The sequence below is a fragment of the Tachysurus vachellii genome, chromosome 8 (assembly GCF_030014155.1).
Source record: "Tachysurus vachellii isolate PV-2020 chromosome 8, HZAU_Pvac_v1, whole genome shotgun sequence".
NCBI classification, from domain to species: domain Eukaryota; kingdom Metazoa; phylum Chordata; class Actinopteri; order Siluriformes; family Bagridae; genus Tachysurus; species Tachysurus vachellii.
The window spans coordinates 15,442,486-15,459,813 of record NC_083467.1 but is presented as its reverse complement, the minus strand read 5'-3'; the positions used below and the strand labels follow the sequence as shown (position 1 = coordinate 15,459,813).

Sequence of the window (17,328 nt, the reverse complement as noted above, 5' to 3'; positions counted from 1 at the left end):
ATCTACGTAGCTCGCATTAGGAACATTTGTGATCTGGGTACTTTAGGAAACCTTATTACTTCCTTGTAAATATCTTGCATTTGGTTAACAACAGAAGCTCAGTTAGGTACATAAGAATACAAAAATAATAAATAAACCAATGTAATGGTGAAATATAGTTAGATTTGAGACTCAAGTAACTCAATACACAACCAGGTCAATAGCAGTCCTTTCCCTTTTTTCAGCTTCTAACGTTGGCCAAAAAAAAAAAAAAGTTGTTCACTAGTCTCTCAGTAGAGAAAAAGTCATTTATTTGGCCATTTGATTTGATTTTAAACTAAACTCAAATTAAAATCATTAATCCATATTAAACTAACCAGACCACATGTCAGTGTTTTGCATTATTTAAAGTGGATATTATTCTGCTGCCAGTTCTCTCTAACTATACCCATCAAAATCCAATCAATACTGCTACATCTTTAATAACTCAAAATAGCCAACCTTCAGAGAAGTTTTTTAATTAGAACTATACAATTTCTGAATATTTTTCCTGATAGTTTTGTATCTTTGTGAAATCACTGCTACTGCTTCAGCACTACAGGCAACATAATACATGTAGAAGGTGAGTGCTATGCTTTTACAATCAGCTGTATCAAATCATCTTGTATTGATGCACTAATTTGGACTATTGGAAACGCTTCAGAATTCAAATGCACTCTACATCTATCTTGATCATGTCATGACTCATATGTCCAACACAATATTGATGAGTGAGTAGATCATGAATCGACACCAAAATAATAGTAAATAATAAATAGTTCTAAACATTTCAATCGTTAAAATTGACTAATGTTAAATATTCTGTTAATTGCTTTGATCCCAGAGAACATGTATTAAACAAAACTGAATCCTTAATGAGAAAACAGGTGCCACCACTTCCACATCTCCCTTCCTCTCCAGACCAATTCCCTAAATCTATTCCCTTTTCCATCCTTTCATCTAGCAGCTGTCTTCAAAACTACCCTGCTTTTCTCTCACTCTTCCTCCTCTTGTGTTTACCGTGGAGTAAACTTGGCCAGAGCTGTGCCCATATTCTTATGGAACTCTGCAAACGGTGGTGGTGGAGTGTGAAATCTCTTCAACTCCATTTAAGAGTGAACTTTCACGAGAGCTGAGGGACATGAGCAGCGCACACACAAAAACACACCAGCACACGCAACCAAGAGCGAGAGACTAAGAAATGTTGAAAGAAAAAAAAACAAAACATATTTGCCGCAAATCTGAGATGTATGGGTAAGGATCTGAGCATACTACATAAACCCATATAGACATAGACAGACTTGGTCACTTTCATATGTGGTATTGAAATGCAGTGTTGATCTGGTACGTGGCAATATAACCTTTATCTACAATGATACAGGCATATAGGTGTAACATTGGCCCTAATTTCACAATAGGAGTGACGGCAAATGTGTATGGATATCCTGAGCTATATGTGGTTTAACACTCACTGAGACAGGAGCGTTTTGCTGCAGCACTCGCCCCCCCACTGCACAGATTCCCACCACGATGAACCACCTCCAACTCCAGATTTGTCCTGACAGAGAGTGAACGAGAGAAAGAAAGAGATTGCATTAAATGCAAACCTGGGAGAAAATCCTAGCCTAGGCAAAAGTGTTGGAAACAGCATATTTTTTGTTTCTATGGATTTCACATGGTAGAAAGCAAAATACTCAACCCTTCTTGAGAGAGAGAAAAATTTTGTAGATGTACAACTTCACCTGTCTGCTACTGATAACGAGGTGAGAAATGAGATAGTGGAATTTTCCATTGCACTATTCAGCCAATGAGGAAAAAGAGGACACAAAACTGGGGACCAGAACAGAAGGAGGGAGGGAGGACAAAGGAGAGCAGTTTGGGGGAAGGAGGTCTGAGCACACTAGCTATCACTGGGGAGAAAAAGGACTACGTTTCAGTAATAAATAAATAAATAAATTGCCTACAGCATGTCAGATTCTTGAATGAAAACGCTGACAAACAGGAACTGGGAGATTCAGCAAGCACATGAAATTCTCAGAGAAACCAACAGAGTGGACATTTACTAAACATACTGTATTGACACCAATCATGGGTAGATTAAGATTCTATTAGAATGTAGCAAATAATGGGTCCAGATCAGTTAGTAGATATATATTTCAGGTTTGGCTCAGCAGAGAACCTTTCCCTGTATGTTTAACATGCGTGTCTGGATAAGAATTAGAGTTTAAAATTGAGAAACACTAAGGGAGCCTTAAATCCAGCCTTCATTTAATCCTCAACTGCTGAGCAGAACATGGACAGAGTGGACTCAGTTGGGAAAAAAGACATCTAGCAGTTGAATAAATGTATGTATTAATCTATAATGTTCATTTATGTCTGTAATGCTTACCTGGCCACTGAGTACATGAAGAGGAAGTCATTATCAGGTGAGCCAGGGTTCTTCCCATAGTCCATGTACTTCTTCTGCGTGGTTTTCTTTATGTCTTTAATCACAGACTCCATCTCTTTAGTCAGGTTAGACTCCGTCTGAAAGGCAAATATTCCTAAATCAAAAGATGCCACTGAGAGAGGGTCTTAAAGGGCTTAGTGTAAGGAATATTACAATAAAGGTGAATTGCATAGAATAATGGTCCTCAAAAATGCACAAAACACATCATATGTTAAATCAGAGAACAGTTACGTGACTGTCATGGCTCCACACACAAATCTGTTATTCCATCCAGCCTGGGAGTGTGGTTAGGATGGAATGATGTTCACATTCGATGAATACATGGGGGAGAGTCTAATGAGTGGTATTTTGAGAGGTATCTGCCTTACACTGGTGCTTACGGGAAAGATGGTCAACTGTTCCTGCAGCTCCTCCACTTCTTTCACTAGTGTGGCCAGGTTTGTGTTGCTGGGTGTGTGCCAGGAGCCCGCCTCAGTACCACAACCTGGCTTGCAGGGCAGGACACTGTTAGCAAACTGGCGGCACAGCGGGCACGTGAATTCGCCTTTATCCACCGAGAAACCCTGCAAAACCTGGTCATTCTGACCATGACATAAGGATAAACTGAAAACACAAAGCCTGGAGAAAACATTATGTGCATATATCATATTAGACTAGGAGTCTAAGATCAAACATGTCCACTTTAGGTTAAATATAATCATTGTACGTTTCTTTGAGTGTTTGCCTATTGTGGTTATTTAGCATATTAAGATATTTGGAATTTTGGATACAAGTCTCCTTTGTTCAAGGAAAACAGATCAAAATATTAAAATCTGCCCAACTCTCTAGGCCCAGACAGCACACACTGATAAATCTCTTTCTTGATGCCACTCTTCCCCCTGTCTGCTCGCATTAGGGCTTATTAAAGCAGAGAGTGATGTCGTATTGTGCCCATTATCATAAACGTCACAAGAATGAGTGATAGAGCAAGCAGTTCTGAAATATCAATTTGAGAAAAGTCACTTTGATGGATGACCTACTAATGATGTGTCAGATCTTTGAGAAGGACTCATCCTCATGCTCTGCCTCTCGGCAAACTAATAGGGTGATGGGCGTGTGTGTGCGTGCACTGGAATTAACACTTACAGTGCAGGCTACTGTGCAGTGACTTTAACCTTATAGCCACTGTTTCACTTCAAACACAAAGCACTGGTGTAAAAAACAAGCAATTGTTCTCCTTGTCTAATGACTTTGATAGAGCATCTCTCGCACACAATCGCACTGATTCTTCCATATGACAATCCTCGCATGTATTTTTTTATTCTCTTACCCGCAGAGACTCCATGTAGGACTTGTGACAGTCTATATGCAGCGTATGTCCACAGGTTTGTACATACACACCACCATCCCAGCCAATGGAGACCGACTGCAGACAGGAACTCTGGTGAGAGAATTAACATTAACCTTTAACTACTGAGCATTTAATAACAATGCATTACACAGCAGCAAGAGACTCACACTGAAACATCTAAGCAAAACCCAAATCAATCATCTGTTCCATGCACATAAATCAATTTCATTACAGACAACAAAATAAACCAAAAACACGTCCAGGAATGCAAGATAATATATAACCAAACTGTGAATCAGGTACTCACTCCTGGGCATCTTTGTTATACATCACATATCCTCAAGATAAAATAAGCTATGCCAGATTTAATAGTTATGCTAATTCAGAGTCTCCAACTGGTCTGAGTACTTAATAAGCTTGAGCACATTGATTTGTTTGGGATAAGGATGTGCTCCAGATTGAACCGGATAGGGCAGATAAATCAAAAAAGGGCATAAAAAAAACAGCAAGGTTATCAGCAAGCCAACAACTGGTTAATGCAAATGGTACAGAGAGCTGGGGTGGCCAAATGGTTAGAGAGTTTGACTCCTAACCCTAAGGCTGTGGGTTCGAGTCTCGGGCCGGCAATACCACGACTAAGGTGCCCCCAACTGCTCCCCGGGCGCTGCAGCATAAATGACTGCCCACTGCTCCGGGTGTGTGTTCACGGTGTGTGTGTGTTCACAGCTGTGTATGTGCACTTTGGATGTGTTAAATGCAGAGAACAAATTCGGAGTATGGGTCACCATTCTTAGCAGTATGCCATATCACTCAAATGATTGTGTGGCAAATGGATACGTCAAAGTTCGGAAAAATCAAGACTTGCAAAAGCTTTGACCTCATTTGTGTTACATTAAATATTTCGAGTCCCTAAATGAGTGAAATATTGAAGAAAGGAGAAAAGAAAAAAAGAAGAAGAAGAAAAAAAAAAAAACACACACAAAATGTTGGTTTTTGTTTGTATAAAGAAAAAGCTTAGACAACGTAGTTTAAATTGCCCTTGCTCATCTCCACTTCAAATCAGAACAATACATGTATTAATTTTTTTTACTTTTGACAGTTATGTAAATTAAGTCTGCTTCTGAGCAGATCTGGAACAAATTAGGAACAGAAAATGATAAGTGTCAAGCAATTCAATACAGATCATTTAGAAATCTCTATACTAGAAACTGGAAAGGTTAACCAAGTATTTGAAAAGCTGGAAACATGACTAGCGTTTGTATCTCGACTGTAACCTTGTGTCCTGTGGCAGAATCAGAAATAAAATTATGTGCGTACCTCTTTAAAGTAACGTTGCATAAGTGACAGTCTAACATCGCTAATTGCCCCACACGTGTCCTCAGGGAAGATCCGTTCGTCATCACTGGTAGGGAGCCGCTTTGCCTGATCGCTGCAGCAGCGGTGCCCTAATACTGAAGCGCGCACACACACAAACAAAACATGAATAACAACTCAATGCTAATTGACTTTGGTGTTACCATTTATGGAAGGCGTCATTTCATTTGCATACTGTAATGAAGTGCCATGTCAATGTCAACACTGACAGCCATCACACTTTGAACAGCAACAGCATCTTCATACGTTCTTCACGTTTATATCACACTGTAAACGACCAATCGAGTTAACAAAGTGGGACAAAAATAACGTCGCTAATGATCTTTCCGGAATGTTCATTATCCACCTGTTCTACTTCGGCACATCGAGTCTTGCTAAGTGAATACCAGAGGATGCGGTTTTGACCTTGACGCTGTGCATTTCACACATGCAATACTGTACATCAGTTTGCTGTGGTAATTACTAACAAAACAAGCTATTTGTTTTCATGACACTGAATGAGAGATTCCCGTGTCCATATCAGCATGGCAGGAATTACTCTACAAAAGCTAGGGCCTGTCTGAGGATCAACACATATGATGAATGAAGCAATTAAAATGCTGCTGTCTAAGTGGTGTCATTAAAAGAAGTGGTGCAATGTGCCCAGGCTCAGGTGCTGCAAATAAATGGGGCTGTTTAATAGATGCTATAACAGTGCTGTGCTCTGCAGCAGAAAAAGATTACAGACTGACTATAAAATGCTTCACTTGTTGATGGGAACCTGTAATTTTACAGATTAAATTTAGTAGAGGTGCTGATATTTGACACCAGAATGAAAAGGAAATAAGAAATGTAAGAAAAGATAAAACAGAAGCAATGAGTGTTTGTTCACCTGAGGACGCCTGTAGTAGCACCACCAGGCCCGTAGGTCTGTCATCAGTAGACGGGCCGCTCTGGCCGCATATTACACAGTCATAGAGAACCTCAGAGTCGAGAGGCTCGACTGAGCTAACGTCCATCACTGCCTCCACTTCAGGACATTCTACGAGCAAGAGAACAAAAGGCGCTCAAAACAGAGACCTGGTTCACACATTTATCAAGCAACAGTGAAGTGGTAGACCAATTTATTACCTTAAAAAAAAGAAAAAAAATCAAAACAAGCAAACAAGGATGGAAACTGGATTGATCACGAGTGGTTTCTAAATGGACCACATGGCGTTTGTAGTTCATGAAGAGACTGAAATAACATCCCCAGTAAGGATAACGCAAAGGCAATGAAACAATGCGAAAAAGGAACAGGACTTCATTTATTTTGCATCTGATTAAAACAGGAGCAGGCAGCGGTGTGGCACTGCTCAAATGGTGTGTGAAATACAGTACAGCCACCAGTGCCCAGAAAGGAACTGGAAGAACTCCAACAATCAGAAATGCACACTACTGCTAATTTAGATCAATTTTGAATTTGCCAGCAGCAAACAAACAGCAAGCATAAAAGCAGGAGAGAGGATAGGGACTAAAATCAAATCACTGAACATGAGTTACAACAGAGGCAGACTTGTAATAGTTAATTAGCTAAATTATGAGGATGGTCATTGCTCTTCTGCCCTCTCTTGCTTAAATTAACAGATGGTGGAAGTTTGGTCAACCATGTGTAAACAAAAGAACATCAGAAGTAATGTAGTGTAGAAAAGCTCTGTTATCTGGACAATATTTGAAGCTGCCTAACAGACGACTGTTTGAGAAGGTCAGCTGTAAGGGCAGAAGATATCATTTCCACATTCTCTTTATCCTCATTAAAGCATTCAGTGCACAACAGTATGCAGGCCAGTAAAAATAAATAGGCCTGAAATACAGTGAAAAATCTGATAAAACTTAAAACACTTAAAGAGCTTGCAGAGGTGTGGAGATTGTTATAACGAGAAAAAAAAAAAAGGTGTGAATAAATCTGGAATGAGATATTCACAGGAGTGTGATGGTCAGGTATCCACAGACTTTTGGCCATGTAGTGCATCATATTAGTCCTAGTAACAAAACCCCTTGATGTACAAACCTTCTTTTATGATAAATACAGACCAGTATTAAATGTTTCAGGAAACACAAATTAAATTTCAGCAAATCACTCTAAATTTCATTATAGTGTGAACATTTATAATAACATCTATTGGAGAAACGAGTTGTAGACCTTTCACCATATCGCAATAGTAAAGAATACCATTATAATTTATTGTGTTTTTGTACACAGCACTGTAGCCTTTTTGTGAATACTGTTCAACTTGTGTATGCATCCTTGTCTATGCATCTCGTACTTTCCACTATTTCAAGGACCTCCATCTCTGAAGATTAATTACTTTTTCAAAATGTTAGTGTGTGTTCAATTCAATTATAACACAGGGCAACAAATGCCAGTGTGTTTAGATTGATTTATCGCTTTAGGGGGCGAGACAGCTGGGACAAAATGTTTAGTTTGGAAGTCAATGTGACAGTGTGGGCCTGGGGCAATCTCACAAAAAGCCATTTCTGAAGGGGCACAAACACACACATACGTGCGTGCGTGCACACACAGCAGAAGAAGCCTTATCAAAAGACCAAATGTGCAGATTCAGATCATTCCAATTCAGACAGCACTGTACACAATCACAAAAGTGGAGAAAATAAATTCTCTTAACAGCATACTGATGTGTGTGTGGTGGGGCAATTTCATGGGAAATTTCAGTCTGAACCCAAATGCAATGTTAAGCTTATGTTTGTCTTCGTTATATTTCCCGGATAAAAAAGAGCAGAACAGCCAGTGTTGCATAGAGTGTGTAAAGATCATTTGTACAGAAGCGCTTGATCAAGGCACCTTGGCAAATTTCCACCTTAAATATTGATTTTCAGTGACCTTTTCTGTCAGTCTGGGGGAGAAAAGCTGTTTGAGTAACTATTTTTTATTCCAATTAGATGGAAAGCACATGCACACAGTGGGTCAATGTCAGACTGCACAGCAGCGAGGATACTAACGGCAATTTTTCACATTAAACTGCTATTTGCGGCTAGTGGAAATGAATCAAGCAAATGTATTTAAACTAAATGCAAACCAATAACAAAAATCAGCGTTACCATTCAGCTTCGGTTCAACACACAGACATTAATTCATGTGCAAGAATTAACAGACACTCCACGTGTGCTTTACCTGCCTTTAGGGCTATATTTAAGGCTGCTAGGTGCTGAAAACCAACATTATTCATCCCTTAACAACGCTGCATGGGGTCAGTCCCTCTGTGTCTACAGTACTGTTAGCACTCTGATCTGCTGTCCCCTCAACCAAAGAGCTGTTTCCCCGGAGAATAACACACACACGCACTCACAAGCATGCTAACTAGGCCTGGGAAGCTATAATAGGTGTCACTTGCGTCCCCTACCCCAGCCCTAATAAAGCACTTTCCTTCAAGGACTTCCAACAAGTTTATGGCATCTGCAAACATATATGATTGCGAATGTGGAGCAAGATGGGAACAGCGTTCAGTCAAATTTAGGTCAAGCAGACTGAAATAATCCATCATTCATATATAACGTAAGAAGGGCAGTTTTTCCACCCAACTGGACACTTTGGCTGACTTTCAAAGCACCAAGACTAGAGTAATTACTATGCTTACCAACATCCATGGCTGTCTCCATGAAGCTTTTCTGCCTGGAGGCAAATTCAGCCAGTAGCTTCTGCTGTCTCTCCCTGGCCCTCTGCCGCCTGAGAAAAGAGAAAATGTGAGAGATGTCAATAAAACATACATCAATAAAACATCAAACAATAAACCCAGGAAGAGCATCTAATTTTAGAGGCAGCAATGACACGATCAGATGCAACGCTGTGTACAGCAGTTACAGATTGCGTAGACATACGTTTGTCCGTGATTGTTCAAATTATGCTTGGTAGGCCATGATATGCATTTGCCTCCCATCATTAGCCCTTCTCCTAGATGAACAGCCACTAATCACGCTCACTGAGAGATTTCTGAACATCAGGGTCCCTCTACTGTCTACGTAGTCAAGCACTCAAACAGGGTAGCTTAATAAAAGGACATAAAAAGAAGTAGTGCAGACACGAACGATACACTTCAGTTCCTGCCACTGACAGCATCAGGGACAAAGATATGACACTAAAAAAATGAGTCCAATGCCATGACCAATCACTGTTGCCATGGTAACCTTCAGCTAAAGTGTCGGTGTGTAATTTGTCTTGACTTACAGGTGGCACCTTCTCCATAATAACAGGTGCTAATGGAAGCCGTATAGGCTGTTCTATCACCCTTAGAAAGGGAAAATCAGACAGAGCTTCTACCCACTAAAATCTAGCAAAGGAAAGATTCAGATCAATCAAAAGGCAGGGCAGAGAACAATAGGGCAACTAGAGCAACAGCAGCATCATGAAGAATAAATGGTGCAATTATTACCACATTTCCACCACGACCATGAAGTTTGACACATGCATAGCAAGAGCCTGTACAAATGAAGATGATAGTATGCCAAGAAGTGGAAAACTTAGTTATAGCAAGAATGGTATAATATGCTAGCAGAGACAGTGTGACATCAAACTACATGCCTGGAACAAACATTAAAAACAGCAATTTTAAAAAGTAGAAAATATAATAATTCTACTTTATTGCGATGAAATCAAACGCACAAACTCACACACCCCTGATACACACTTATATTTGCTCACCTCTCCTCTTTATCCATGCTCTTCTTTTCTCCTGGACTGTTCTTTTTAGGAGGCACAGGAGGACACACTTTGCCACAAATCTCTTGCAGGCATCTCTTGCTATGTCTGCTGCGTGATGCTGCTTTGGCCAGGATCCTCTCGATAGCAGTGATACCGTCTCCATGCGAATGGTTTGCTGGCTCTGCCTCCTCCAGCCAGCTCGGTGTCAGTGAGTTCTGCTTGGCTGACAGTTTCTCGTGCAGTTTGACCAGCAGGGACAACATGCTCTCACGAATCTCTAGAATCTCAGTGACCATCTGAGGAGGAGAGCCTGGGGGAAGCCAGCGCGAAGACGACTTCGGCCGTACAGCCTGGTTCGCTTCGTGGTTACTGCGGTTTATCATCTCCTGGAACTTCCTCCTGCGCTCTGCCACCAGACTGAACAACTGAGCCTCACGCAAGTTCTGACAGAGAAACAAACAATACAAAAATAAGAGGACAGAAAGTATAGACATATTCCTTTACATGAAAGTAATGTTTAAATGAGAGCAGCCCAGAGGTACAAATGGCAAGCATGATGCCCCTTTTTCCAGTTGCCATCATTAGTTGGTTGAATTAACTGCCTAGAATATTTCCAGAAGAAGAACAATTAGAAAATACTCGAGTCAGAACACTAGCAGCACGTTTCCAAAGGAACGGGTGATAGTAACAAATCCATTATCCTACATTTTAAAAGGTACGTTCCCTGGGAAAATTTTAATTGTGCTGAATATGGTTACCTTTCTTGCCAAAGAGGACATACAGTGAGATCATTAATCAGATAATCGTGCCTACAGAATCAAGTCTAAACTGACATTTTGGAGTGGAAAAAAATTGCAGGACTTAAAACATTCCCAATGAAAACTCAAAGTCAGGTTGAAAAGGCTGCTTTACATCTGCTTAATGCATTGTATGCAAATGTCAAAGTGGCCCTCAACGTTCCTAAAGCATTGATAGTGTTTTTTGGAAACTGCTGAAAATATTCCAAGTTATAAAGCCTTCACCTAGTTAAAAGATTCACCTAGTTCAATATGTATAAGTAAAACACAGACACGCAAAGAAGGTATGGACACAAATACATGATCTAGGAATAAAAAGTCAATTCAGATTAGGTGCATATTGTACTGCTGGATGTTAAGTGCTAAGTCATACTCATGTAGTCTTCACTCTGTACACTAGATTCAAGCTCTGTGTGTACAACCACAGCGAGTCACATGAGGTAATATCCTATCACATGTCCTGTCCTAAATCTGTTAGCAGATACCAGAGACCGGAAAAATACCCCACCGCCACTTAAATATCACAGCGTGTTATAAACACACATGTGTTATAAAAGAAAAGCATGGTCAGTCAACTGACTGCAGGTTACAGCTGCAACACGTCATAGATCCCTCAGAAACACATCCATCATTCTCACATGCCAAACAACTATTTGCTAGACGTTAAACATGTAATTAGTTTGCCACACTGCAAAGGCATCAACCATGAAACTCCAGAAGGCAACCACACAAACACTGACAACATTTCACAGTTACACAAAGGCAGGACACTGACACTGCAGAGACACAATGCACAAGACAAGTAGTGCAGCTTTAACACACCATTAGTTATAATGTAATAAACAACATGCATGTTTATTACACCATTTAGTAATAAACTCTTCTGAAAGAGAGTCTCAAAAAAGTGTAACTGGAACATCGCATCATTAAATGCTCGGTCTGTATCCAGAGAGTTCAAGCATGCACTTGGCTCACAGATTTCACTCCTAATCATTTGTTTTACACTTCCAATCAATCCAAATCATTCCCAAATTCCAGCCCAGTCATGTTCAAAGCCAGCTACCTCTCTCCAATTCCCTGTCAGCCTTCTGGAGCTCTGTGGAATAAAAGTGAGCAATAACATTTAAAACATGCCTCAGACATCATTTCATTATTTACAACCCGACTCCAATAACCGGCTAGAGACAGATAGTTGTTTAACATAAAATGAATGACAATCTATGCGGTAATTTTATACGGAAAGACTTAAACACCTTTAGATATAACTAGTTTTGCAGTAACAGCCAGAAGAGAATTTGTCTAGCTGACCTGTCCAAAGGTTGATGCATCAGTGCTGGTGCTGGGAGGCGTCTCGCGCTGCCTTTCCCTTTCTCTTTCCCGTTCCCTTTTTCTTTCCACCTCTGGGGCCGTCTCAGGCACTCGCACCCGTACAAAGTTAATGACATGGTGCAGATTGGAAAGCAGGCTGGTGCCAGGGAACCAGCTGTCATGGCAGTGCTCCTCAATACATGGTTCCTTCAGCAGAAGATAAACAAACAAACATAAATGATTTTTTATGCATAAAGCAAATGCACCTTCTTTAAACATACGGTAATAATATATATACACGCAATAATTATTCTGAATCCACATTTACTGCTTATCTCAAATAAATCTACCAAGTACATAAAGGTTTTAGCTTTCTAACAACTCTAGGTAAAACAACATCTGTACCATGAGCTCTGGGAAAAGGTCAAGAACAACGCGTTCACAAATTTCAGGCGACAGCACAAGAGCCACTCACTTCATCCTCTTTATCCTCTTGTGCATGGTTGTCCATACCGAGCTCAACCAAATACAGCACCATACACAGCACATGCTCAGACATGTTCTGATGGTCCATCCAGATCTGAACAAGTGGAGAAAAAAAAAAAAAAAAGAATAAAATCAATTATGAGTGTGTGTCTTTTAACTAGTATTAGTATTATTAAGTTCTATTATTAAGTAGGATTATTACTACTAGTATTTCTATTAATAATTAAAACATTGTAAAATTGTAATGAATACAGAAATATCTATAAAAAGGTGAGCACCTTGTACAGCAAGGTGAAGATGACGATATGCAGCGTTTTGCAGTGCAGCAGACGCACTAGTCCTCTATAGCATGGGTGCAGGGGGGTCCTTTCCTTATACGGAGGCCAGGGGTTACCAGTGTGAATACCAGACTGCTTCAAACTACATTCAGAAGACAACAAACTGCTCAGTATAGATCAGTAGTTAAAGGCTACTGAAAGAGAACTGAAAGATCATTCAACATAAGACAAAATAAATCTTTGAACCAAAAAAAAAAAAAAAAAAAAGCGATGAACGTCATTTTCTAAAGCAGCACCGCTGCGAGAACCTTCTCTAGATTTAAACTTTGGTTTCATCAATTGACCGCAGAACAATTTACTAATTTTACAATACATCTAAACAATTTATCAAAAGGTATTAATATCTTAACGGAGGTATAAATGGTTTTTAAAATGTCATTGATTTCATTTAAGTAAGGAAGGGTGTGGGATATGAAACATTTTGCTCCCCTGACAGGTAATCTATCATTATATAGCTCAGAGCGAGTCTCAGGCAGGCAATGCCCCCCCCCCCCCCCCAATAAATAAATAAATAAATAATCAAACATTGTTCTACTTCCATCAGCTTATATTGGTGCTCATACTGAAGTCATATTTGGCCTAGAGATCATTATGCTGTTTAGCACGTTCATGTTCTCGTTGCATTGATTTGATTGACATTAGACACACTAACTCATCTCCTCCAACCAAAAGGTAGACATTTCTTTAGCTGTACAATTTATTCAATAAAGAAAAATTAAAAAAGCCCCACAACATTCTGACCAGCTGCAGAATGTCTTCTTGCATTTGGAGAGATCTCATCATGCTGAGATCTACAGGAAATTAACCTTGCCTTATCTCCTGAACCTAGACCTTCACATTTGTCTTCAGGAGACTCTAAACAGACTTTAATACAGCAGGACTCACCCTGGCCTATTAGACCTTATACTTGATCTATTGATTGCTCCTGCCCTGGCTCTAATTGGAGGCACCTGTATCAGGCACTGAAACTCACATGCACATCTTTTCAAGGGCAAAAGAAGTGTGCAGGCCATGTCCTCTGTATCACAATTTAACAGAAGATGCAGAGATCACAGAGAGCAAATCATTTATGCTGATGGAACAACAATCTGTAACAAATCAGGAGCAAAAGCTCTAACAACATTCACCAGCTAATAATAAACAAGAAAGCATTAATGGAGACTGAAAGAGGTCACTCACAATGCTGAGTATCTGTCCATCGCTGACTGGACATCTCGCCGGTAAACTGTACGCAGGATCACCATGATGGGGTCAAACTCTTTCTCCCAGACCTCCGCTAAACAAACCCAGCAAAAGGCATAAAACACATTCAACATATGGCTGGACATTATCATGAGAATTATTGCATCAATGGCAGCACAGCGGTTTCAGCAATAGAACAGGAGTGCCATCATGAGGCCGATGGGAGGAACACAAAGTAATAGGCTCAAAAGAACATGTAAAATCTTTACAGGACACAAATGACAATTATATTTCCATTACAGACTTCCAAACACAAATGGATAATGAAAAAAAAGTAAGAATGGGCAAGTTTAACGTGGGCTACTAACTGCTTAGGTATGCAAAAATGATTACTTAAATACAATACACAGATCAGCTAGAAAATTTAAACCACCCGCCTAATAATATGTAGGTCCCTTTGTGCCACCAGGCTTGCAGTAGTATCTAGCAACAACATGTTAGAAGCATAGCCTTTAATCCTGCAAGTTGAAAAGTGAGGCTTTAATGGATTGTTATTGTTTGTCTTGCACCCCCCACGAATGCTGATCAGATTGAGACACGACACTCCTGAGAAAGATTTGCAAATTATTTTGTATATATTTGGTATACTTGGTCTTTTACAATGTTTGGGTAGAGGGTACCTGGGTCCTGGCATTCATATGGATGTTACTTTAACAAAAGGTATCCCAGCAGAACATTGCCCACACCATCACATGCAACATCACCACTTCACCCGATATCCTTTCTTGGGCCACTTTTTGCAGGTACGAACACTCATTTGGCCCTTGTCAAAGTTGCCTAGATCACTAGGCTTGCTCATTTTTCCTGCTTCCCACACATCAACGTTGAGAACCGACTGTTGACTTGCTGCCTTATAAATCCCACCCCTTGACAGGTGCCACAGTAATGAGATGTTATTCCCTTTACCCATCAGTGGTTTTAATGTTATGGCTGATCAGTGTAGGTACAATAGTTTCACTCACCTTTAGGCGTGTACATGCCCTGCTGCATGGAGCCACCAGGCTCAGACACTGGAGCTTTAAAATCAGCCACAGCAGACAGCATCTCCTCAAAGCTACAACTGCCAGGCACTATCCCACTTTTAGGATTTGGATTCTCTGGGATTTGCAATATTTGTTAAGGAGAAGCATACAAAAAAACATGGTATAATCATAACACAAGCAAGCAGGCTTACCAAAAAAAAAAGCTCACAAGCTCAATTTAAAACAAAAGAAAATAAATGACAAATGTCAGCAGTGGCTTTCTCTTTAAGCATTTAAATTTACTTCCACATTGTGATCCAGGTTTAATGACCACGTCTGTCCTCAACCCCTATACACATTTCCTCATTAAATCTGAGGAAGAGCAAGCAGTAAAGGATATAAGGTCAAGAAGAGAGCTGTGTGTGCGGTCGTTCATACACAACTGTGACACCATTTCTGCCCTCAGTATCTCATCGTCAGTCATGCCTAGTAAGTGGGTAAAAAAGAAGGGGTGAGATAAAATCACTAGCATTTAGGCATGTAAACTATTATTGGTTATAGTTCAGTTTAGAACTAAATCGTCATTATTTAAAATACAGACACACCTAGTTTCCATTATGAGAAAACAAAGGTATAAATAATGAAAGCATTCAAATAAATTAAATGCTGAAATAAATGAATGCAACACTGTAAACACAGAAAGTCAAAGTAAATCCTGTTTGGCATGTTTTAGTGTTGTAAATTATGCAATTAACCTCAGAAATGTGGGACGATCTGAAAAAGGGCTTTGAACAGCTTTCCGTGATGCCATTTGTACGTACATGTTCATATTACTTTCTTGAAGGGCTAACAAATAAATTCATATCCAAGTCTGCACGTTTCCATGTGTACAAATTCAGGCTGTCAATAATTAATATTATCTACATTTTAATACGAGTATCCTGCCTGTGTGCCTTTTTATTACTACTCATAACCTGTTAGGTTATTTACAGATATACATACAGATATGTATTAGATTATTTACAGATATGTGAAGCTGAAATCGATAAATAAGGAAACTCGTGGAATGATTTGTGGAACTTTTGCTCATTTTAGGATCACTTGGACAACACTGAGGAACTAAAGACTATTAAGAATTAGAGATAGACTAAGAACTTAAACACAAAAAGCCTTTTACGGAAGTATACAGAAAACACAGTGTGTACCAACCCAGGTGTATGCGGAGGCTGCACAATATGACAAGGAAAGTGAGAGCCCCCTCTAGCATGGGTCGTTCCTGCTCTGCGTCCAGCACGGCGTTCTGGTGTTGTGAAGCCATCGTCAACAAGTCCACTACTTTAAACCTGACATGCAAACGTTAAAACACTATTAACTGAAAGGAAAAGGTGTAATGATTTCAGTACAATAGAAAATGTACTATCTTGCTATCAGAGGACACAATAAAAAGTATATGATCCATGCTTGAAAACAAAAACAGATTGTTGGCATGGACATTGCTTGGTAAAGCGGAAAGAGCAGAAAGTATGAGGAAGAATCTGACCCACACCTCTCAAACACTGAAGAAATAAAGTAGTCTGGATCTAGTCGTGATGCACACACCTGGGGAAAAATAAAGCAGAAAATCATCTCACTGGTGCAGGTTTGTTATGTGCCAACTGTGATTTTAAAGCAGGACACAAGCAGAAAACTAAACAGGTTTTGATTTTATCCCTAAATGTGTAACTAAAAAGATGTCCCCTAAATACCCACCTGTTACCATCCCATGTACTGGACAATATTTAGCTATAGTTAGGGCATAACCGCTCTACATACATCAACTAACCAAAAGCCAAGTGTTGAAATGTTCATGAATAAGTGTTTTAATAAGAGCTATTATAATGGAATACCTGTAAAAGGAAGATGTCTGGGTCTATCATAGAGTTGCAGAAGTGAGACTGGACGTATGTCATAGCCTGCCCTTTAATCTGTAATCCATTTCTCACCCACATGTTGCTGTGAATCTCAGACAGAGATGCCTACACACATACAAAAACACATCACAGTCAGTTAATGAACAACACTGCAAAAGGTGAAGATGTTAATATAACACAAATCTGTCTATACTGCTCAACAAATTTACAAGAACATTTAAATCACAAAACACCAAGTCAATTAAACTTCAGGGATATCAATCTGTCCAGTTAGGACTGTGAGTGAGTGAGTAAGTAAGTTATCACAGCTGAAAAACTGCTGTAAAACTGATTCAGAGTCTGGTGTCTTGAACGAGTCTGAAGATGTCATGAACGAGTCTGGAGATACCATGGTGACATCATCCAGGGTTGATCAGTTTAGCTGTGGGTCAGTGATGAC

At 39.8% G+C, this 17,328-nt stretch overlaps 1 protein-coding gene across 5 annotated transcripts in view; it reads right to left on the bottom strand.

Annotated features, from left to right (window-relative positions):
• ubr3 (ubiquitin protein ligase E3 component n-recognin 3) overlaps positions 1-17,328 on the bottom strand; it is a 36,173-nt gene that overhangs the window by 10,741 nt on the left and 8,104 nt on the right. For 2 of the 5 annotated variants that reach the window (XM_060876510.1, XM_060876507.1), the window contains exons 14-31: positions 16,866-16,994; positions 16,526-16,578; positions 16,189-16,322; positions 15,380-15,465; positions 14,980-15,121; positions 13,955-14,051; positions 12,716-12,857; positions 12,427-12,531; positions 11,952-12,158; positions 11,707-11,739; positions 9,847-10,289; positions 8,786-8,874; positions 6,043-6,192; positions 5,115-5,248; positions 3,777-3,887; positions 2,836-3,048; positions 2,408-2,544; positions 1,491-1,576 (exon numbers count right to left, since the gene is read on the bottom strand). In XM_060876510.1, the coding sequence (XP_060732493.1) occupies positions 1,491-1,576; positions 2,408-2,544; positions 2,836-3,048; positions 3,777-3,887; positions 5,115-5,248; positions 6,043-6,192; positions 8,786-8,874; positions 9,847-10,289; positions 11,707-11,739; positions 11,952-12,158; positions 12,427-12,531; positions 12,716-12,857; positions 13,955-14,051; positions 14,980-15,121; positions 15,380-15,465; positions 16,189-16,322; positions 16,526-16,578; positions 16,866-16,994 (2,491 nt within the window). The remainder of the gene's footprint in view (positions 1-1,490; positions 1,577-2,407; positions 2,545-2,835; positions 3,049-3,776; positions 3,888-5,114; positions 5,249-6,042; positions 6,193-8,785; positions 8,875-9,846; positions 10,290-11,706; positions 11,740-11,951; positions 12,159-12,426; positions 12,532-12,715; positions 12,858-13,954; positions 14,052-14,979; positions 15,122-15,379; positions 15,466-16,188; positions 16,323-16,525; positions 16,579-16,865; positions 16,995-17,328) is intronic. The other 3 variants (XM_060876508.1, XM_060876511.1, XM_060876512.1) reach the window with 3 other exon arrangements.